Raw genomic sequence first — 25,233 nt, 5'->3', positions numbered from 1 at the left:
GCCCTGTCTCTCATGAGGAAAACATAATGAATTCTAAGTGCAATATTCGCTTAGATATTTGATGAGATAATTCAAAAAATGGAGAGAAAATTATAAAAGAACAGCATGAATTAACGGAAACGCTCTTCCAACGCATTTTTGCTGTTCTTTTGTAATTTCCTCTCCATTTTTTGAATTATCTCATCAAATATCTCAGCGAATATTGCACTTATAATTCATTCTGTTTTCCTTATGAGAGACAGGGCAACAACTTTCTAATAGAATTTTTAAGCACAGGATGTCCAATATAAAAAAGTTAATTTCATTATTTTAATAACTATACAACCCCTATCAACATGAATGACGTATGTGAGTTTTGCATATATAATTTGGATATTTTACTTAATGGAAGTGTGCCTCTAGGATCAATGGTTCACCATGCACCCTGTATATTTATTTTTCATAAATCATAAATTAAAAGTAAATATGTAATCGCGAAATAAGAAATAGGGGAATGCCTCGTAAGACCAAATACGGTTCCTTTACATATAGACCACCTATCATTATTAGGTAATTAATAACTTCAGCGATGCCTGAATTCAATCAAAATTAATTTTTAAGCAATTTCAAAGCACATCGGCATTATATAAACTGATTTCTTCTTAATAGATATATTCACTGAACGAGGTACGAGGAGACGTGTTCTTACATGATATTATCAACACAAATTTGCATTTGCTCGAAACAAAAAAAAAAAAACACCATATATTTATTAAAATGAAACAAATCACATTTCACAACTGTATTTTTACTAGATACATTTTCAATAAACCGTAGATTCTCAAGATGTTATTATACAAATACAAATACAAATACAAATACAACGCCACAACAGGCAAAATGCCCAACGAGGCGGCTGATAAAAAGATGCCCATAAAAATATGGTTGTCATATGTTTCAAAAATACAGCAACCCAATTAAAAATGCAATTAACACAAATTACAAACAATATATACACATGATAAAATATTATACAATGCCCATAAAGAATACTTATGGTTGTCTTATTCTAAGAATGGATAGCTTCTCGATTTACCCCAACATGTTTATCGTATTTCTTTTTAAACGTGTCAATTGTGTTACAATTTACTACCTCCGGGGGTAAGCTATTCCATTTATTAACAACCCTATTGGAGAAAAATTCCCTGCGACACCATAACCTTGCATTGTCCCTCACCAATCGATACTGGTGTCCCCTTGTAAAAGCAGTCGATTGGCGGTGTACTAAAAGTTCATGGTCCATCCTATCCATCCCATTGAAAATTTTGAACACTTCGATCATATCTCCTCGACACCTGCGTTCATCCAATGTAAACATATTCAAAAAATGAAGTCTTTCTTCATAACTCAAGCCCTGTGTGCCAATAAGGACACGCGTAGCTCTTCTCTGCACCCCTTCAACCAAGTCTATGTCCCTCTGTAGGTATGGTCTCCAAAACCTTACAGCATACTCCAGTCCAGGACGAACTAAGCCTCGAAAAAGCGGAAGAATGACTTTAGGAGAACGCGAAGAGACCTTTTTGAAAATGAGACCAAGCATTCTATTCGATTTTTTGACAACCGCTGAACAGTGTTCAGAAAAAATTGATGTGAATTTTACTACAGTACGTTTTTTTAAATTGAAATCAAGTGAGAAAATCTAAAATCCAGAAGAAAGAAGTGTATAATAATAATAATAACAACAATAACATCCATTTAGTTCCATAAAAATAATTTTTCAACTCCCTTCCGCTATCATTCGCGTAGGTATTTTTGAAAATGTCCCTCAGTTGTACAACGGGTATATTTGGCTAGTTACAATTTCCCAGAACTTTGTGTATCTTTTTCCACGATGGTAAATCGATCAATCAGTTAAAATTTTAATTGAGTTAATTAACTCGATCAATCCGATCGAAATTCCATTAAAAATTTTATTAAAAGTTTATAATTTAACACGATTTATTTGTCTAAACGGATTAAATGTCTTAAATTATGTTCCTATACATAACATTTGAGATAAATGACCGTATTTCGAAATATTTGAATCAATGTTTTGATCAGATTTTTTGACATGAGGAAATGCCAGTCGTTTCAACGAAAACTAGTGATGATTTCGAAAATTACTGATTAAAAAAACCTACAAGATCCAAGTTAAGAAATTCCAAGGTATGACAAGCATGTTCAGCATATCATCGCCCTTATGCCATAGACATGAATGTGCAAATGTTGACTTTTGGGTTTATCAGCTAATTGGATCACTAATTGTGCTATCTAAGTTTTGCCGGAAATGTAAATGTGTATCCTTATTGAAACACATTTTACAAAACATTTTAGAATATCAACTTCCATAGAGTAACAAGGGTAGAGTAAAAATTCTAGTCATATATTCTAAGTTCTAGAAATTTACACATTCATGTTTCTGGCAAGGAGGGGACGATACTAAATAACTTTAAGCGGTCTTTTTCATTTCTTAATCTATTTCTATATTTGTTTACATCCATTTTGTGGACAGATGCGGGAAATGAATAAAATATATTTTTATAGCATCAATTTTAATATCATACAGTTACCAACACCATGTTTGCTATGAATGAATAACATTTGAAAATATTCGAATAAATTCGATTAATCGGTATATTAATCGATCAAAAGTTTTTGATTAATCAGTTAAAAATTTTAATCGAATGAGTACTATTTAGTGAATAAGTATTTGTTATAATTATAAATACCTGCATATATATATATATATATATACTTACCACATTTTATTTTGTAAGTAATTATTTCAGCCACTTTCTGAATTCTGTCAAAATTAATTTTTCACCATTTCGAAAGCACATGGATACTCTGAACTGATTTTATATAAACCAAAATAAGTTTTTTTCCCTCAATTTATTCTGAGTATAATCTGTTTTTTGAAGTTTCTATAATTGATGGATATATTTATCAAACATAAAACATATTGAAATCTGTTTTTATTAAAATAAACAAATATTCTCGCGATTATGATTAACTGCTACACTTTCACCAATCCCTGGATTTTTAATGCCAAAATACGCCATGAAAAATATATGTGCATTTTACTAGTGCACATTTTTTTAAAATCGTAATTAAGTGAGAAAATCCAATCCAGAAGAAATAAACGTATAATAATAATAATATCCCCCATTAATCCAGTGAAAAAAGATTTTTCGTCTCCCTTCTAAGATTCGCGTAAGAATTATTGATAAATTCCATCGATTGAGCAATCGCTTATTCACTTTCAGCCAAATTTAAAATTTTTTAAAACTGTGAATTTTTTTACACAATAATAATTAAGTAGAAGCCAAACTTGTATGAAATTTACCGTATTTAAACAAACTAATTTTTTTTGGAAAAAATAAATAAAATTTTCTAAAAAAGTATACATTTATTATTATGTAATAAATTATTAATAATTATTATTAATAAATTATGTATTCATAAATCATTGATGTAAATCATAAGACAACTAATCAATAATGAAGTAAAACCAAGATGTGAAAAATTAGCCGTGTTTAAATTAATTAATTTTGTTCGGGAAAAAAAACCGAAATCCCAAACATACATGTAAAATCATGCATGCAAAATCCATTGTGACAAATATTTATTAATAAATCATAAATTTAAAAAAATATATAGGACCGAGTATGGTTCCTTGAGGAATCATTGTTGGTAATTTTTAATTAATTCTTTCAGCGACTGTCTGGATACTGTCAAATTTTTAACAATCCAAAAGCACATGAATATATAACTGATTTCGTATAGGGAAAATAAGGTTTTTTAAAGATTCTATAATTTATAGATTTATTCACAGAACAATATGCGAGAAGGTATTTTTTGCATGATATTATTAACATTAGTTTCGAAACAAAATAAATAAATGAATATAGGATACTATTTTTACCATAATAAAACAAATATTTCCACGACTGTATTTACCTGATACATTTTTAATATATCCGTAGAATGCTCAAAATGTCATGAAAAATATACATGCATTTTTAGCAATGCATATTTTTTAAATCGGGATTAATTGAGAAAATCCAATCCAGAAGAAAGAAGTGTATAATAATAATAATATAATAACAATAGTAATAATATCCCTTTAATTCCATAAAAAGGATTTTTCGTCTCTCTTCTCTCCGCTAGGATTCGCGTAGGAATTATTGATAAATTCCCTCGATTGCGCAACGGGTATAATTGGCTACTTATCTTCAGCCAAATTTGGCGAGCGTTGGCCTCTTCCCGGTAGCGTCAGTCACCGAAAACGATCGCGCGGCGAAGGGTTCTGCCGTAGATGTAGTGAGAGCCGCTCATCGCCGTGTAGTTAGAGCGACAGGGTAAACTGAGTAGAGCGGATATCTCGGCTCTCACCCTTTCTTTAGTAGTAGATTTTTCTTAGGCTGTAGTTAAAAAAAACAATATATAAAAACAAACTATATATATTATATATATACACAATAAATACACGAAAAAAACCTTTAAAAATTTACAAGCAAACTAAAGATACAAAAAAAAAAAGGTTTAAATCGTATAAAAAAAAAACGTCTGTTTGTTCTTAGTGGTTGTGTCCTCTATTCACGAAGCGTGTGAATTACGGGGGTATACGTTTGCGTTATGGAAAACGAGAGCCACCAAAACAGTAACCAAGCTCAGAACGATGCCCCCCACGACCCAGGGTAAGTTTATATGTGCATATTTTTTAGATATATATTTCTCTGATTTAAATGCATTATAACGGAGACGGGAAGGAGAAGCGTTTGTATATGCGATTGATGATTCGTTTCGAGAGATCTCTTCCCCCATGTCTCGAGTGTTGTTGTGGAGCAAAAAGAACGTCTTCGAAGGTGTTCCAGCTCTTTTTCATTTCGATAACAATGATTAGTGTGTATGTGTGTTTCTTCTTATTCATCTCCTTCTTCTTTTTTTTGTTTTGTTTATGCTTTATTTCACGAGAGTGTCATTAGTGATTATTTATCGCACGGAAGTGCCTATTTTTTTCCTCTCTCTCTCTCTCTCTCTTCTCCTTGTTGTTCCTTGGAGCAACGTGAGAAATAGGAAAAAATAGTTCACACGAAATCATTACAAGGTTTTGGTTACCTGGAGCTTTGTCTACGGATTTTTTTCTCTTCTCGTTATCTCGAGTATGTAGACGTTTAAGAAATTTTTTTTTTTTTCCTTTTTCTATTGTGTCATTGAAACTTACTCGAATGATGACAAGATTGAGTTATTGGATGAAAGATGCTGAAATAAGAATTGTCGGGGCAGTGCCAGGAACTCAGCACTTAAGGAAATTTTATTATTATCTAACGTTTTATATAGTTGCATGGGAAATAATGATTTTATACGAGATTGTTCCCGGAACCCCTTCAGAAATTACACACAAATATCTTTTTTCCAATATTTTTATCTCGTATTTTCATATTGGAACCAAAATAATTTGTGATCGTGCAGCACCTGCGGGAAATCTTTGACCAAACGTCTTTGAATTTCAGCCACCTCACTGGGCAATTTGCTCGTTCAGGCCTTCGTGTTTGTATTTGCATTTTATTTGATATATTTGGAAACACTTTAAGAAAAAAATGATTATTTTTATGATTATAAATATGATGGTATATCAGCTGCATCCGAAATGTCATTTACATTATTTCACAATAATTTTCTAGTTAATAGCTGTTATTCTGATCGTAATCGGTAGATTCGTACGAATTATCTTCAGGAACGGAGTACCTTGTGAATTTTATTATTATCTAACGTTTAATACATGGTTAGCATGGAAATCGCGATTTTTATGAGATTGTTCCCCGGAATCCTTCCGAAAAACACATGAATGGTCTTCCGGTATTTTAACTCTTTTAATATCGGAACCCCACTAACTGAAATCTTCTATCTGGTGCCTCTATGTGTATTTTCTGAGTTTATGCATCTGCATATTTGAATTTATACATGAGTATATTGTTTGTGATCGAAAATTCGTGTGATTTTATGTGTCTAAACAAGAGAATTTTTGTGATTCAATATAGTATTCAGTGTGTTTTGAATCAATGCACAGACCATGTGAATTCCATTTTCTTTTCCTTTTCAAAATTGAGTTCTTGGAGAAAAGACGTTTGAGTAAAAATTGTTTTCACAGTGACTGGAATGGAGCAGCACTTTGCTATTATCTATCGCTTTAGTTCACTTCGCATAGAAATCATGATTTTTACAAGATTGTTTCCGGAACCCTTCCGAAAAACACACAAATATTACTTCGATATTTCTATGTCTTCCTTTGATATCGGAACCTCTGAAAAGAAATCAGTGATTCCCGACCCCGGCTGGAAATTTTTGATCTGGTGAATGTATATGAATTCTTTGAATTTACGGGGAAACATTTCATTTTTTTAGGAATGAAATAACTTTTCTGTTATATATCAATCAATGTGAAATTATCAGCTGCATCCGGCATTTTCTCTGGATTATTTAACAATAATTTTTCAATTAATAGCTTTTGAATGTATGTGTTTGGGATTGAAAGACTCATGTTATTTTTGTAACTAAACAAGAAAATTTCTGCGCCTCAAGATAGTATTTGCTTTGAACTAATGCACAGTCTATAAATTATTTTGAAGAATATATATATATATATATGTAAATATATCTTTTAAGATTGAATTGTTGGAGGAAAAATACGTTAAGTAAGAATTGTCTTCAGTTGCCAGAGACGGAGCACTTTGAGTAATTGTATTACTATATAATGTTTTAGCTTGCAATGGGAGTCATTTTTACGAGGCTGTTCCCAGGAACCTTTCCAAAAAAACATGAATATTCTTTCGATATTCCTTTTCACCGCTGCTTTTGCTCTCGGAACCCCAGAAAAACCTCAGTGATCGCTGGGAATCTTTCATCTGGTGCGCGTCTAATATGTATTCTTTAAATTTTTAGATCCGGGCGCACTTAAGAAACGAAATACTTTTTCTTTTATGTTAATCAATGTGTATTTTCTGCTCCATCCGAAATTGTCTTTATATTATTTGGCGATAATTTTGTGATTAATAGGTTTTATATATATATCGAGTATATTTCTCCCTGTTGTGATTGCGATTCGTGGTGTTTAACCCTCTGTAGTCCATTCCATAAAGTACATCTTTTACTGCTGTTTCAGTTCAAAATACGGCTGCATAAGTACATAAATTTTTAATCTACAGAGTTTACTCCTTGTCGGTATTGTTTTTTGAGATCTGCTTAAATTTCACGGGTTCAAAAATTTATAAAAGCGCACCGAATTGAGGGGATTGGAAATGAAATTCAAGGTAAAAACTATTCAACTTTGCTAAGCAAGATTTTGAATGTTAAAATAAAGATAACATTAGAATCAAGATGTCTAATGAAATTAAAATCAAAGTAAACCGTATATTTTACATTTAATTAACCCATTTTGGAGAACTGAAAAATCCAATCTAATTAAATTGCTGTGTTGATATATTGTTTTAATTAAAAGTATGCTAACATCACCCATTTTCATCCGTATTTGTACAAAAAAAAAATTTTCAATACGTTTTTATGGGGTGAACCATTTTGAACCAAGGGTTCAATGGTCCTGTTGACTGAGTATATTGCAAGTTCCTTTCCAATGGACAGAAATGAATAAAATATCCATCCAATATCAGTCGTATTCTAAATATATTCATATGCAAATGTATTGTTAAGTGATTACAGTTAAAGGAAGTAATGATTGAAAAGAAAATCAATTAGTTTTGTGACATTTCACGCACGCTGAACGAATTTTTAGGAATCGATTCCCTCGATTTAAAGAGTTTTTGCATGAAATGTTAGGTGCGGTCTCTAGAAACACGGCGAAATACGACCAGGTGTTTACGAAGCGAGTCAGCCTTTCTCTCTTTGTGTGTGTGCCTAAACATCTGCTCGGTGAGGTTGTGGATCGGGACGCTTCCTAGCATAGGCCAGGCACAGCTAGGCCCCCTGCGACAGAGAGAGAGAGAGAGAGAGAGCTCCGCGCACACCGCGACCGGTCTTTTTTACTTATAACTCACGGCGTACCTGCAGAGCCACAGCAGCACCCTGCGAAACACAGCGTTTCCTCTATCGTTGTTGGGTGGGTTTATAATGTCTATTATGTCCTTGGCCTTTGCACCGTGACCTACAAAAAAATAAATAAAATAACACTATGAAAAAAGAAAATTGTGAGAGTGAATCTGTTTTAGTCTTATTAGAGCACACAATAAAAATAATTCGTGTAATCAGAGTGATCGAGTTATATTCGAAATTTTGCTATTTTATATATTTTTTCGGTAACGGTATTTATGTTTTTTAACGTTTCGTGACTGCTTGTGTATTCGTGAGATGTACACTTTTACTTTCTCGGCTAAGAGCCGAGCTCTACTGGGCCACCAAAACCGGGCTTTGATACCGTGATGAATACAGTTATTAGCATCTTAGGCACTTATTAGAATCACGGATAACGTTATCATTCGGATCAGTTTCGCTAAGTACGGAACAAATCAATACCGTAACATGGGAAGAAAAAATCCATTCATATTTATCAGGACTACGGTTGATGTTATCAATTGTTTTTTTCATCGAAAGGTTTTTCTGTTTTTGCATATTTTGATAGTAAGGTTGAACCAGACTCGTTTTTTCCCTACAAGTTATTTTTATCAATCTCAAGATTATGTAGAAGGCTCCCTTATAGGGCAAAAATTCACGTACTCTGTTCACTATGTCCTAATCGGGCCGTAACAGCCACTGTGATCCATAAATTTGTAGAAACAAATAAAACGGAACATATAAACATACATAAACTGCTTTTGCGGTTCTATAGTGAAACATGTTTAAGGTAAATAGAAGTACCTACTTTCAGTTTTTTTCAACTGACCACATTCACAGTTCCTCGTCCGGAAAACTTTCACAAATGGATGTATGGAATGTACCGTGTGTACATTAAAAGAAGTATCTTATTCTATTACTAAACATTAGACAGCTTCATTAAAACTCCTCACAATTTCTGAATTTAAAAAAAAAAAGATTTTAGCTTCAAGGGAGAGGGAAGTACATTTTCAGAACAATTGAAAAGGAAATGCATGATTTAATAACATACCGAAATCTTTAATGTGGAAGAAAGAAAGCGATGTTGTCCCGTTTGACCCAACAAGACACATGGTCATCGTGCTTACAACCGGGATTTTTTTCGGATGTAGTTCTCAGTCGAGTATTGTTATCAGATTATACGTATGCAGTGAATTTATACTGGAAAACATTTGAAAATATTTAATATCATTTACGTATATGTTTGTGTACATACGTCATAGACGTGCCTGCATTGTAATGGGCCCCAGAATTTTTCAGCCTTGTGCTGCTGTTACCATTGCACGGGAATACTTCAGTGTTGAAAGTGTTGAGCCTTTTGTATTTTTAGTAGAAGTTATTACGCGTTTGTAATGTTTCGTGGCAGATTTGATATTTAGCGATCACAAAAAAGTAAACAATTGAATAAAAATAAATCAATGATGTTTTAAAAAAAAGAAATTTCCACTTTGATTCAATTTATTGCTAGCAAAAAACATGATAAATTATTATTTCTAATCAATAAATTCAGAAAAAAATAATCTTTAGCAGAATATTTATCCTTATATTTCTCTAATTTTTCTATCATGAAATGCGCATTTGATCAACGCATACAAAATGTACCCTTTCTTTTAAAAATTTTAAATTTTCGTTACCCAGAAAAAGTAATAAATTAATTTCAAAAATAATAATATAACGAAAAAGTGTGCACGTCAATTTCCCAGTAGGTGATAATTTCACATACATCGCAAAATATATCATTGAGAGAGAAGCTGCAAATTTAATGTAGCAAAAATAACTAATTTTTCATTATATAATAATTTTTATTGTTAATTATTCATATTAGAAGCATTCATTGCAGATTGTTAAAACGAATTAGTTGTATTCTAGATTTTCCACTTTAGCGTGACAAATTGTTTGCTTCAATGTTGCGATGATTAAGACAATAAACTAAAAGCAATTCAAGGCTTAAAATTGTTTTTTAAAAAGCAGTTTCCTTAGCATTGACTAACATTTGGTGTAAAAGAAAAAGTTTTCAAAAATATTGTGTATACTATTCCTTCGTTATATGAACGAAAAAAAAGCGTATATTATGCACTGGATAGCCTTGAAAGTCGCAATAAACGGAACTTGCAACCATCCACTCCGGTTCCGTCTCTTAAAATGAATTACCAATAAATAAAACCCGAATAATAAAAGAGGCATTTAAATCAGCGACACGTCATGTTGAATAGAGTATCTCATGGTCGTGATTGAACATCCGATGATTAATCGCGGTGATTATAATAATAAAAAATAATAATTCCTTTTATATCTCTGCTTTATTTCACAATCAAGTTTCGTTTTAATAGAAATAATGATTTATTCCCCAACTGACCCTTCAACAAGAGTGTCCAACACTTTATGCTCCATCATTCTAAGCCGCATTGGAAGTGACAACGAAGCTGGTTGAGAGTAATTTAGAGCCAAATTTGTTATTTTAGGCCGAAATATACATGCAAAACTAAGTTCTCGTGCGTCAGTAGTAAACAGCCGGTGATGAAACAAGCATAACTCTGACAACACGAATACGTTAAGACTACGTATATTCAAACATACAACACGTTCCTTTCCTGCATGTACCTTTTCGTTAGATATTCTGTAGAGGAATGTATGCGAGGTGCATGTACGGTTGAATAGTAGTGGTAAACACTGAATTTTCGAATTTAATCGGAATAGTATTAATGTATCAGGGAAAAAATGGGTTCCGGTCACAATCCCGACAGCCTGAATCCCGGCAGACCGGAATCCTGACACAGCCCTTGACAATATCCGACAAGTCGCAATCCTATCAGACTAAAATCTCGAATGGCAGTCACAATATCGAAACATCAAAATATCGACACGACAAAAATATCGACACAACCGAAATCTTGACGCACCAAAATCCCGACATTTCAAAACGATTTTATAATAATAAAAAACGCAATCATTTATCCAATTTTTGAAAAATTAAATTCTCAAAATTTATTTTAGTCTACGCGTGAATACACTTTGGTTTTTCAATACGTGAGGAATGAATATTTCAGCAAAAAAAAAAGCGAAAAGTGCGACTTGTCCGCTTAGAATAGAATATTTAAAAATTTATTCGATCGTAATACATTCACCTATTCTGCGCCGCCACATCTTGTTCATAAGTGTTTTTGAATTTATTCAGCTGGATACATTCCCTATGGAATTTATTTTCAAATTGTGGGGATTCAGGTATTGTTGGGATTTCTCGGCCGTGTCAGAATTTTCGCTTGTCGGAAATTTAGACTGCCTTCGTTTTGGCGGTCTAAATTATGACTCAGACCTGGGAAAAAAATACATATTTATGTTATTCTGAAATATTACTTTTTACACCATTCTAATATCTGTTCCGGACAGCCGGGTTTAGACGCCATTGCTTTCGAACTTTCTGTCCTTTTTTATTTTGTCGAATTTTCAACGATCTCGGCAAATTCAATAAAAGCTCATTGACTGTACAATACAGGGTAATTCTAAATGACGCAAAAAGAAAACATGCCTGACACTGTGCTAATTAATTGTGTTCACACATATCAAGAGAGTGAAAAAGAGTTATTTCTCGAATTCGGCATATAACTGAAAAGCTGTCATCTCCTATGTTCACCAGAAGAACTGCTAATTTTTGTAACATCTGCGCCAGCTTTCCCTGATCTACAGCTCCTTGAAATACCAGATTGTTCAGGCAATTGAGTCGACTTCATTTCAACTATCCCCTGTGTTTACTATTCTAAAACCTGTGGGAGATGCCTTCTTTAAATGCTGCTACCAAATTAGTAACTTAAGTCTTTTGTGTATTCTAGCACATTAAGCTATTCATTTCACTTATTCTTCTATTTGAATCTTTATTGTTTTTTTGTTTTTTTTTAATTATATCGACTAATTATATCGGAACCTACAATTTATTACCGATTCCGAACGAGGGCGTTGGACATTTTTGTCTTTTCATACTTACAGAGAGGTTGGCGCGTTAACCCCTCGGTGATTTTATTTTGGAAATCAGCGCTTCTAGTGAACCTTTAGGAGATGACAGATTTTCAGTATTGCCAAATGAAATGCGGACTATTCGCATTATGTTGTTAGTTATGAAACAGATGAAGTATAGCAGTCGCAAGCATGTTTTTCTTTTTGTACCATTCATATTAATTTCCCAGGGCCACAACTAGGGGGGGGGGGGAGCAGGTGGGTCTCGTGCCCCTGGCGTTGGACCAGAGGGGGCGCTAATTTATTCTGAAACCTCTCCTTCAACAATACAAGGGGGCGCCAAAATGCGCACTTGCCCCGGTTGACAAAGCAACTAGTTACGACCAAGTAATTATCCTTTACTTTTATTTTTTGGTCAAAGTAATTTCGTTTTCTTGAGTTAGTCGACGAGCGGGGAAAAAAATATATAATATCCTTGAAAATCTGTCAAATTATGTTAAATGTCTTTTCCTTGCTAATCTCATGTAAGAGAATAGTTAGGAAATTAAACGGCATTTACACAAAACAAGTTTTTTATTTTTCTGCCGGTTTACACGTTTACATTCCCAACGAACAATGATCTTGCCTAACGACTTGAGAAAAAATACGATGGGAACTCAAAGCATCTTCAAGGAAGCGGCTACGGTTTCCTGTATTGTTCTGATAGACAACCTTCCGGTTTTCAGGCAAAAAAAAAAAAAAAAGAAAAGAAAGAGAAAGATTCTCATATGTTTTTGTATGCCTTACACTTAGTGAGGATGGACTGCTTGCTTATGTGCTGGCTGGTTTCCTAAGCTAGACTTCCTCGGTTCCTGGCCACTATCCTTAAAAGTTTATTGTTTAGTTATGAACGGAGCAGAGAGAGAGAGAGAGAGAGTCTAAGTCTTTTTGTAATTGAGTGCGTTTAAGCAATGCCCCAAACAGAAAGGGTTCTTCTCGTTCATAGAGCGATGACAGCAACTAAACATAAAACGGAATGGGAAGAGGAAGTCAACCATTCCTTCCGTCATTTTTAGTATTTTTATTTTGTTTGCTTACGAAGATATTCGCCCGGGAGAGAATTATTTGGCTATTCCGTTGGAACAAACATCGTCTTCGAAACAAAAAACATGCAGAAAATTTGGCGAATATCTCTCTATGAGTTTTTACTTGGAACCAACAAAAAAATTCTTATAAAACATTCCGTTTTAGACAATTCTATCTTTAGACGGGTATTCGAATAAAATAAACCTTGAGGAACCTTACATGCTATTCTAGTTATAAATTTTGCTACGATTTTTTTTATTTTATTTTCGGTAATCTCCTCCAAATGGTTTTACCCTATACAATGCATGATTTTTTTTTATTTTGAGCTGATAATTGTTTCCATAATTAATGAAGCCTATAGAAAAATATTTTAAAAAATCTATTCCGAATTGTACTCCTTATACAGGGTCTTAAAGAGGACGTAACATCTATTTATATAAAATTGATTTGCTGTGTGTGTGTGTGTGTGTGTTCTCTATACAAATCTACAATTTTCGATCCATCGTCGCCAAATTTTGCATATATACCAAATAGGACCCGACTTTTGAGCGATAGGCTACTTTCAAATTTCGTCAGAGCTGGGAAAATGCCCGAAATGAGTGAAAAACTGTCGGGCAACAATGGTTTTTTGGGCCTCAATAATCACTTTCGGAATGTTTACTTTGGTTACCGTGGTTCCCTACCAATGCGTTCCGGACATGCATATGCCTATATAATGGTTTGCCATTTCTTTATTGCTGCCAGTGTTATGCATGGCAGTTCAGGCCTTTTTAATGGGTTGTCACTTTTTAAATGCTCAATTGAAAAGTGAATGCAATTAAAGAAAACCCGGGCAGCGCTGGGTATTATAGCTAGTCGCATATAAAATAAATGTATTGAAATATTATTACTTTCCACATATATATACATAACTACTTTCTTTGTGATTCAAACTATGGAAAGGAAAAAAATTGGGTTGCAAACGTCTACATAAAAAAAAAGAAAAGAAATGCAAATAAAATCATTCTTTTGACCCTACAGTGCATGATTTTCTTTTTTAGACAGGTCACAAAAGATTTACATTTCTTGTTTTAATTGAGGAGTTTGACTGTCAATGGCTTTCGAATGAAAATGAAAAATGAGAATAACGAATGTGTTAAACATGAAGCTGCCAATTGGCAATAGGAAATGAAACATATTCAAAGACCGCGGGGAAAATGACCGTGGTGCGAAAAAAATGATCAAACACACATCAAAAGCTATCGGTGAATAAAAACCTTGGATGCGCTTTACGAAGAATGACATATTTTTTACTTAAGAGAGAATTTGAATCATGATTTCTATAAAATTATACTGATTATATCATTACAAAATTTTAAATTTTCTGACGTATATTTTTAAGGTTATGAACAAAAATCTAAGGTCTGCATTTGTCTAATTACAGTGCTTTATACACGATATGTAAAATGAAGTTTAAAAAAATATTCAGACCACATCAACAGATTTTGGTGTAACTTATAAGCATACCTTGCAATCCTTTAAAACTTGATTCATAACTTGCACCGTCACTAGCTAAATATACTGTGAAAATAACGAAACATTTCATTCATAGGATATTTTGCAATCGTGTTCCGAATGTTACACGAATTTTATTTAAAAAATTCGCGACATAAAAATGATTTTTTCACAGAAAAATGGCATTAGGCAGTTAAATATTTATTTCTGTTTTCATCATTTTGAGACACTTTCAATCAAAAAATGCTATTAAAGTTCACTCCAGTACCATTTCATAGAAAACAGTTAAGAAAGGTAGTCGGATACCTTAATCGTAGCTTAGTTACTAAATTAGAAAAGGAACTTTCTAAAGATTAATAATTACTTTGCAGTGAATAATAAATTGCAATATAAATAGTGTGGACAGTAAATATTCTGGGATCTCAAAAATGACATTATTTTTCCGCTCCAGTGTTGAATCGTTTTCGCGAGTATAAAAATGATAATTTATGTTTCACATTGATATCACCTACGTCAGAGGTGATTAACCCTTTCAACAGAGCAGACCACTCGAGTCATTTGATAACCTGTCACGGCCACTTGGGTTGATAGATAAGCGGTCGCGGGCCACAGTGAACACACGAAGAGCAACAACAGTGGCTCTTCGATTCTTGTTTGAATTGCGTAGTAGAATCGTATTTTTTTTTTGTGTGTGTGTTTTTTCATGTAGGATTTTAATGTACCTTTCCATGTAGAGCCTGTCACCCAGTGTAAAATATCGGAAGTACTCTACCAGAATACCCTCTTTCCAAACAAAATCGTGGGGAAAAATGTAAAAAAACACTGATTTTCATATATATTCATTACATGTACAAAAATAAAGAATCCAGTTCTGGATTCTGTGTAACACATTCTTTCGAATAAATTTATGAAATCATTTTCAACAATTTTTGAAAAATTCGACGTTTGAACGTAGTCAGTTGCCTTAATATATATATGTATGTATTATATCCTAAGATTCTAAATTTGCACAATAATCAATGCATTTTCAGAATCGATTAATCACGCATATGGACACAATGAGAAACAAATCAATAGAAATATTTGGTAGCAAATGGACATTGCAATCATCGTTCTGTTTTGAATGAAATTGATTTCATCAAAAAAACAGATGGAGGCGGGTCATTGGTAAATTTATCATAGAAACGAAGATTGATCTTCAAAAATTCTGAGAACCACTGTTATACAGCATAGCCAATACCATCTTGAAGCACTAAGACTAGAAAAATACGCAAATTCCTCAATCACCTTACAGAACCGGTTAACTGGCCCTTTTTCTGCATACGATCGAATTTATATTTAAATTTTCTGGATACAGTCGAGTACATTTATAACACCCTGGACATAACATAGACACCGTGAATATAACATACGATTTTGTAATCCTCGATTTTTGGCCCATTCACTCACACGCATTTTTACCTCTGTTATTGCATACTCCCCCTCCCCCCTTAAAATATACACTGTGGATATAACATACCAAAAACGCTCTCTTAACATAGAAAATGATTCGGATGGAAAAACCTGGAAAACTGAAACCAAAATGTGACTTATTTGTGCAACATTCATTGTATTCGGGCGATATCTTTTGATGTATTTTTTCACAGAAAATCATGGAAATTTTTTAATAACGAAACATTTGGTCGAAATAATTACATTTGCTACTGATAGATGGCCCTGTAATGAATCGGTAGGTGCCCGCTCCCACCTTCTCTAGATTTTTAATAGATAGTTTCTAAAAGCCGGAAAAAAACTACAATTGAAAATAATGGATTTTGCCTGTAAAATACGAGACGTGCATTCAAAGTACACCCTTTGTTCCCACTAATTTGCCCTCCCCCAACATATTACTCTGGATCCGCATGGATGGCTAGAAAGCGCTGTCTGTTAGTACGTACTTTATTCTGCTGGAAATTTCTTGTTATTTAAAAAAAAACCATTTTTTTCTTTCCTCTTTTTCTATTGAAAACTGCAACGTCGATGCTTTTCAAATCATCGAATGTTTGCTTTTTCTGATACTTCTGGATCACCTGGTAGATGGCAGTGAAAAAAGAACAACCATTGTGATCGCGTAAAGTATAAATTTGTACTGTATTAAAACCATCAAATCTCTACGTGTAGAAAGAATATGCAAAAGCATATTGTGTAGGAACATTAGTTGCATCTTTATGAATTAATTAGAAATATGATGACGATTTTGAATGAAAACTATTAACATAAACCCCCCAAACAATGTCAGTGAAATCAGTTAAATTAAGCATGTAATTTATGCATGTTCGGTATATCATATGTGTAATATATTTTTTTTAATTCCTCAGGACATATCCACCAAAATATATATTATTTCTACCTAAAATTTAATTATGTGCTTCACAAGCTTATTTTGTCCATGACTATCTTAATGCAGTTTATTCATTTATACAACTGCTATATAAGCGAATTTCAAAACCTCGCTTATAACATGCACGTCGTTTATGACATACACTTTTCAAATCATCAAGTAGGTATGTTATAAGCGAACTCAACTGATACGCGTGCAAACATAATCTCGAATAAAAGTTTCTACGAAGAAAAAGAAATGTAACAAAAATGTGAGATGAATGCCCGGGAAATTATTCTACTATGTCTGCTGGTTATTTCGAACGCTTAGTTGAGTAATTTTAACAAGATCTCGTCACAAGATTTACTTTATTCTTTCTCTTACATGCTACAAAATAATCTAGCTCTCAAATAAGGTTTTTATTTTTTTTGCGCTGCGAGATTTGATTCTGATTTCACGAGAAGCACAGACAGCAAAAATTCCACATGAAAGTGAAGAGGCAAATGATGTTTCAGTTACGTTAATTCGTTTAGGAGAAGAAAAATATTCTCTTCGTATACATTTTCTTTGATGCATCTGGTCTTTTATATTTTCGGATATTTTATTCTCATTCGTTAAATGTGTTTTGTTATTCCAGTGAAAAGGAAGAATATACAGCAACACCCAATAAAACAAGGGATTACCATAACAGAAAGCATTCGTCATAAAAGTGCATAATCTAATTATAATAATCGTACAGTTTATTCGTTACCGAATCGGTTTATTTTAATAGATTTTTACGTCCATTAAACTTTATAACGATCTTGGTAAGTGGAGTTTAATAAAACTTATCCTGCACTTTCGTTCCAGATTAAATTTAACTCTCGTGTTATTACTGATTTCTTGTGCTCGTCAGATAAAAATATCTGTTACAGAATTATTTCTAAATGCTGCTCTGAATCATATTTGAATAGTGAGAAATGCAATTTAATTTTGAATAGTGAAAAATGCAATTTAATTTTGAATAGTTGAAATGCAATTTAATTTTGAATAGTTGAAATGCAATTTAATTTTGAATAGTTGAAATGCAATTTAATTTTGAATAGTTGAAATGCAATTTAATTTTGAATAGTTGAAATGCAATTTAATTTTGAATAGTTGAAATGCAATTTAATTTTGAATAGTTGAAATGCAATGTAATTGTGAAAAGTGGAGATGCAATTTCATTGCGAATAGGTGATATGCAACTTAATTATGAATACTCAAAATGCAATTTAATTTTGAATAGTAGAAATGCGACTTAATTTTGAATAGTAGAAATGCGACTTAATTTTGAATAGTAGAAATGCGACTTAATTATGAATCGTGGAAATGTGCAATTTAATTCTGATCAGTTTAAATTCAATTTAATTCTGATCAGTTTAAATTCAGTTTCATTGTGAATAGTTTGAATTCAATTTCATCGTGAATAGTTGAAATGCAATTTCATTCTATAAATTCAATTGTGAATTTAATTTTGAATAAAGGTAATATGACATGATGTCGCTCTCCACTTGTCAATGCAAGATATACAGAAAACTGGATGTTGTGAAGATATTTATTATTTGAGATGATGATTTTTTTTAAGGAAGGATATATACGCTCTAACGAAGGAAAGTCTCTATCTCCTCTGTAGCTTAGTGGTCAGAACACACGTCCGGCAATCGAGAGACCTGGGTTCGACTCCCGGTAGAGGCAGAGATGAGTTTCCTTAAAAAAAATCAACATCTAAAATAATAAATATCTTCACAACATCCCGTTTTCTGTATATCTTGCAATAAAGGTAATAACCTCAAGGAAAGTAGATTGTGTGAAGGATTCAGGTGCAATATTTCACAGTTCTTTTTCGCGTTTAACCAACATATTAATTATATTGTATCTATAAAGTATCCGGAAGTCCTGGTTTTACAATCCTTAATAGTAAGCTTTTTCGCAATGTTGAAAATATCTTGCTGTTTTTGAGTTCTTATGTTCGATCTGTTTTGGAATAAAATATTTTAAATTTAATTTAATTCTGAATTGTTTAAATGTAATTTAATTATGAATGGTTGAAATGAAATTTCATTCTGAGTAGTTGAAAGGTAGTTCGATTGTGAGTTTAATTCTGAATTGTTAGAATGCAATTTATTTCTCAATAGTGCGAAAGCGATTTAATTCCGAATAGGTGGAAAGAAATTCAGTTTTGAATAACTGAAATCAGTTTAATTCTGGAAAGTTGAAATGCAATTGAGTTCTGATTAGTTGAAAGGAAGTTTTTAACATTTAAATTTTAATCTTTTAGTACAGCTTAATTTTTTTGTTATTCGAACAATACAACAAAGCTAATTTTCAGAATCTTAAAGATTTCGTTTTTTGTTTTAAAAAAATGAATGCAGAGGAACTACAAGGATCCATAATTATGTTTCAGAAAACGTTATCCACGCATTGGATAGGACAAGAAAAATGCTCAAACCCGGCACTGCCTTGGCTCTATCTAGAAATGTTTTTGAAAAGGATAAAAAAAGTTGATGAACTAAGCAACACAAATGTCTCTTTATTTGTGGGAAAAAAACTGTTTCGTAATCGTGCTAAAGAAAGTAACAATTCCAAAGGTAATTGTTATAAGCCGAGAAAAACTGTTGACTGGAAGTAATTCGACATTTGTAGAGTTCATCCAAGTTCCAGTTTTTATAGTTTTAGTGCATTGGCCTGTTTGGTCCATAAGCAAAATTCAACGAGGATCGGTCAAAAATCTTTGATTTTGTTAAAAGATGGAAAATAAATTTTATACATAATATACAATTATTTTCTTCTAAATAAGTACATGTATGAAATTAATTAATTGCAAGCTCAATTAGGGAAACTAGATCTTTTGAGCATTATTGTGTTAAAACACTCCGTTCCTCTTGTAAACATTCAATTTTATTTTTCTTAATGAAGAGAAACCAAATAAGTCACTCGTGAATATAATTTTATCAACAATAATTAATTGAATTCCCATGTTGATTAGCGACTTATATTATATACATTTTAATAAGTAATTATTATATATGTGTGTACGTGTATGCATAAGGTTTTTGTTATTAATGTTCGATACGAGTAAAGAAATTGCATTTGTGTTGGACTGAATTATTTTCAATTTCGTAAATGCTGGTAAATATTAATTAGAAGACTTTAAAGTGGAAGAGGATACGATAAAGCAGCGGAAGAAAATTGTTTTGGAACGCTTCCAGCGTGAACATAAATTTACATTTTGAATCGTGTAATAATAAAAATAAAAGAGGATGGGAAGTTTTATTCCTGATTTGTTTTTTGATTTATGGGAAAAATTTAAAATAAAAAATTGAAACAATTTAAATTCATAATTAAATCATGTTTAATTACTTACAGTTAAAATTATGCATCTTTAGGATGAAATGATTCTGTGTAAGTATGAATATATCGATTAAAACGTCTGGAATCTAAAGTATTCGAGGTCAGTCGCATCATACAAGCATGAAATCATTTTAAGTTTTAGAGTGATTAAAACTAAATGTTTGGGAAATTCAGAACTATAGTATTTGATAGTATATATAGTATATTCAAATATAGAATTTATGAAAGGAATAAGAGGTCAAAATCAGTGGAAGCTTCGAATAATTGGGGGGGGGGGAATCATTCGGGCCGTCTTAAGAACGTCTAAATGGCAAATGATTTTTCTCAGACTAGAAACTCGCACTAACAATTTTCATGTTTAATTTCAAACTTTTTAATCAGATCTCATTTTCAAGAGGCTCTCTCTGCACTTGAGGCGTGCCCGGGTTAGCCCATGTGTTAGAACGGCACTACCTAGGCTCAGTTCCCGTTTACCTAACTATAAAGACGACACTGACTACTGTGTGTGTTTCACTGATTTCATAAACGAAACATTTTTTGATCAGGAATATTATTAATATTAATTTTACATAAAATGCCATAAAAAAACAGTATTTATCCATAGATTTATTTCAAATTTTTTACACCTGTTCTGAATTGTATATGCTACCCTGAGCTAGTGAAAAGTTTTACATATCTTTTATACTTACTTTTTGGTAAATTTAAAAAAAATAGCCCACTAAAAACAGATTGCGCGCATGATAGAATACCTATATCAATGTAATTTAATTAGGAATTGATTCAAAATAACGGAAACTGTTCAGTTCATGAAATGAAGCAAAAGTTTGAAATTTCATTGATTCAATCAAATTGATTAAAATTTCAAATTTCAAATTATTTTTAAATTGAAAAATTAAGTGTCCAAGATATGTGAAATTTAGGATAGCATATACAATGAAGAACATGTGTAAGAAAATTTTAAATAAATTAATGGCTATATATAAATACTATTTTTAATGATATTTCTATTAGAGCATAGTATGTTTCACCATGTTAAAGGTATTAATTAAGTCCTATTAATAAGATTTTCGCAAAATAAAAGTAGAACGAGAGGTCGCGAAGTTGGTCGTGTTGTTGATGTTGGGTGGCGGCTAGAAAAGGTTAAGAATCCCCTCCCCCCCACCGCGGCCTGCTTCATGAGAAAAAGATGTGACATTTTATAGGGGGGTTAGTGATTTCAATTATGCCGAGGAAAGTGTCGATACACGATGTTCTTTCCTTCATTTGCTTCATTTTTGAATCGAAATATCTGAACTGATATTGCATTTGGAAATGTAGTTTTATGTGGGCTCAGTTCAGAAATTATGATTTCTACTATGCCTGTCAAAAAGGTTGAAATCAGAAGATAGCCTATATACTGCATGGAAAAAAAATGCCATTTTGTAGGAATGTTTATCGATTCTTGCTATGCCGGGGAAAGGGTGATTTTGTAAAAAAAATACATTTTCAAAAATAAATTTGCAAAAAAAAAAATCTTTTTTAAAGACAATATACAGTAGAATCTCTCGATAGCGATAGCGGACAGTCATGGGACCAAAAATTTTGTCCGAAAATGGTGAGGTACGATATACATACAGTGGAACCACGTTTATACTATTTTCACATTTATACGACGTTTGGCTTCGGTCGTAATTCATTGTTATAAGTTTTTTTTAATGATAAGAGATACAGCTGCGATTATATATATGCATGATCATCAATCGCCTAGATAAAAACAGTTTGATTAAATTTCACTACATTCACCACTTTTACCGACGATTATACACAATTCCCAAGTAAAGTTTGAAAGTCTGACAAATATGGAAAAATTTATATATAACCATTCATATATTCATTAAACTAATTAATTATTTTTACCTGTACATGATATGTGCGCTACACATATTTTTGAATGAAAATTAAATTAAAATAAGTGTGAAGAAGAAACATTCATGAGAATATTATCAGTCTTGTAATGCTGGCTTTCTTCGCATATATCAACAAACATTACCATTCGAATTCAACATCCTGGACCAAGTTTTCGTATTTACCAACGCCAGCTTAGGGGCCGTTCAAGTATTACGTAAGCAAAGTTTTAGTCATTTTTGACCCCCTCCCCCCATTATCAGCAAAAGTCAGCAAAACTCTGACCCCCCCCCCGTTGTCAGCAAAATTTCGTCATCAGCTCAGCCCTTCTGAATCCTAACGCATATTGGTAGGATCAGTGACGTACACGGGGGGCATAGGGGGACTCGTGCCCCCTTAATTGAAATTTCTGAAGAAATTACCTTTATATGTTATTGTAATCCATTTCTGTTAATTTCAATGCTATTTGAAGGCTATGAACTCAAAATTTATCTTTAATAAATTCATTGCGACCCACCCTCTAAGGCATATAATGATAAATCGCATAAACGCCCTTGGCCCGTGGATCAAATATAGCCCTGGGAGATCTGATGAGGCCTGCCCTCCTCAAACCTAATTTTGTAAAAATGAACTTAAGCGGCACATTTAAAGATCGGTTAAGTATCCCGGGACACAGTTCCAGAAAACTTGAGCGATCCGTGACACATTTAGACATCCCTTGAGTGACATGTGACGTAGTTTTAGAGCACTTAAGTGGTCCCAGTGCGGTTCAACATCACTCAAGTTACCCGCGGCACGTTCTCAGATTATTTAAGTGATCCACGGCATATAATTACGGATCACTTGAGTGATGCGTGGCACAGTACTAGAGCACTTAAGCGGCCCGGACACATTTCCAGATCACTTGGATCCGCGAAACATTTAGAGATTACTAAAGTGGCTTTTGAATGAAAGTTAAATTAAAATAAGTGTGAAGAAGAAACATTCATGAGGAGAAACATTCATGAAACATTCAACACTTATCAATAGGAGGGGGGGATGTTACTTCAAGTGCCCACAAACTATATCGAAAGGTTTTTCTTGTTTTTGGCGCATCGAGTAAGATGCCATTAAGAATATTTCATACTTTCATAATGGGTGGTTTATGACGTAAGCATTATCCAAACCTCCCCCTCCTCCCTTGTCATCAAAAGTCAGCAAATCGGAACCCCCCCCCCCCCCCCCATCGATGTTGACGTAATACTTGAATGGCCCCTTAGGATTAAATATAATCTTAGTTGTTTATGATGAATCTAATATGACAAAAAAAAAAATAAATTAGTTAAAAAAAAATTTGTGTACCGGATTTTACTGTCCGCTATCGGTAGTGTTCAATAACGAGGAGTGAATCGGAAAAGTGTCCGTTATAACGGGGAGGTTCCACTGTAGACGGCGCATAGATGTGAGTAAAAAAATTTTTTTTCTATGAATTTTCTTTTTCATTCCTTAAGTTACATTATTGGTCAATGAAAGTGCTTATGCAGATTCACGGATTATACTGTGATACTTTTTTCTCGAAACAGTGAATTTCGCATCTGCAGGTTATACGCAGGAAATTACGGTGTAACACACCCACACACACACACACACACATACACACGTTCTCCCAAGAGTATATAATGATGTTATAATACCTGGAAAAGAGAGAGATATTCTCCCTCTTTTAATGGTCATCCGCTATTTTAACTACGCCTACGAAAATTCCCTAATCGTTCTTTAAAAAAATAATGCACAGACTTTTTCGCCGCGTTAATTTCGGGTATATGGTGCATCACGTTTACTTTAATACGGCAGTGCGATGGGCATAATTTCCTAGGTCTGAGAGAAGAGAACTTATTCAAAAATGCCTAGTGTGTGTGTGTGTGTGTGTGTCGAAATGATGGACTGCGTGTGGGGGTAAGTGCGCGGGCATATAATGCATTCTGCTGTGCATTATTATGTCGTCTACATGCTAGACACGAGTTTGCGGTTCGTGGACGAAAATGAGCATTCACTTCCGAGTGTGTTTTGTGTGTGGGATGTCGCCGACTGGAAATGGCTAGTCCGTGCCGCCAACAACTATGCAAACTATGTAAACATATACGTTCATATATACATACGTTCGTACATATAGGATATTTTCCCTAGGAAAATAAAAACCGGAAATTACACACCGCGAGGTCAATCAGCAGTGAAATTTTGGCACTACACAGAATATATGAGACGTAATGAATAGCTCCAGACCTCCACCAGTTCAAAGGTGCTGAAAAAGTAGGAGAGTTCGGGCCACTTCAGTGTTTTGAAAACGTATCACGGGTCACAAAACTAAATGATCTGTAAACGTAGCTCGGTCTCCGCTTGAGTGATCTGGACCTGTGCCGTCTTATGTCTTTCTGATGTGCTGTATTATTGTTTTCGATATTTTCTTGAGGGCATATTTTTTTGCTGATGAAATTTAATTTTTTACCCGTTTTATTGGTTATGGACAAAAGTGCCTGGAAAGGCACAATTTTTTCATGGTGAAAAAGTTTAGAAATTATGTGGACGCTTCGAGCCTGAGAATGCTTCCGTGTACACAGAGTTTTTTTTTTGCTGCGCAGAAAAAAAATTCCCTGTATTCTATGCGGCAACATGTCATTTCGCTAAGGTATCGAAATTCTGTGAGCAGAGAAACAGGTCTACGCAGGTGAAATAAAATAAACGTGTGCACCCCCACATGAAAAAAAAAGGTTAAAGGGTTCATTCATATAAGAATAAAATTTTTACTTTTTACCGCGAGCATCTCGGTGCTAATCATACCCTCCTAGTCCCTCCTCCCCCCGAGACCGAGATCCATTGGTGGGACCTCCTCTATAGTGAATTTATAGTGTGAAAAAAACAACAACAACAAACAATCAGGTTTGTCCCGGACCCGATGATAGGGCCCTTTCAGCCTTACCCTCGTGGGGGTCATAGTGCTCACTTGAACC

At 33.3% G+C, this 25,233-nt stretch overlaps 1 protein-coding gene across 12 annotated transcripts in view; it reads left to right on the top strand.

The window, feature by feature from the left end:
- The first annotated feature begins 4,322 nt into the window (after positions 1 to 4,322).
- Rbp6 (RNA-binding protein 6) overlaps positions 4,323 to 25,233 on the top strand; it is a 481,799-nt gene continuing 460,888 nt past the window's right edge. For 10 of the 12 annotated variants that reach the window (XM_089250884.1, XM_089250883.1, XM_089250880.1 and 7 more), the window contains exon 1: positions 4,510 to 4,718. In XM_089250884.1, coding sequence (XP_089107010.1) covers positions 4,657 to 4,718 — 62 coding nt within the window. In that variant the 5' untranslated portion in view covers positions 4,510 to 4,656. Of the gene's footprint in view, positions 4,719 to 25,233 lie in introns of all 12 variants that reach the window. The other 2 variants (XM_089250878.1, XM_089250879.1) reach the window with 2 other exon arrangements.

This window comes from Pholcus phalangioides, unplaced genomic scaffold (assembly GCF_987345545.1).
Source record: "Pholcus phalangioides strain wild (caught in Gottingen) unplaced genomic scaffold, Ppha-v1.0 ptg000024l_1, whole genome shotgun sequence".
In the NCBI taxonomy this organism is placed as follows: Eukaryota; Metazoa; Arthropoda; class Arachnida; order Araneae; family Pholcidae; genus Pholcus; species Pholcus phalangioides.
This window is presented reverse-complemented; position numbering and strand designations above follow the sequence as displayed.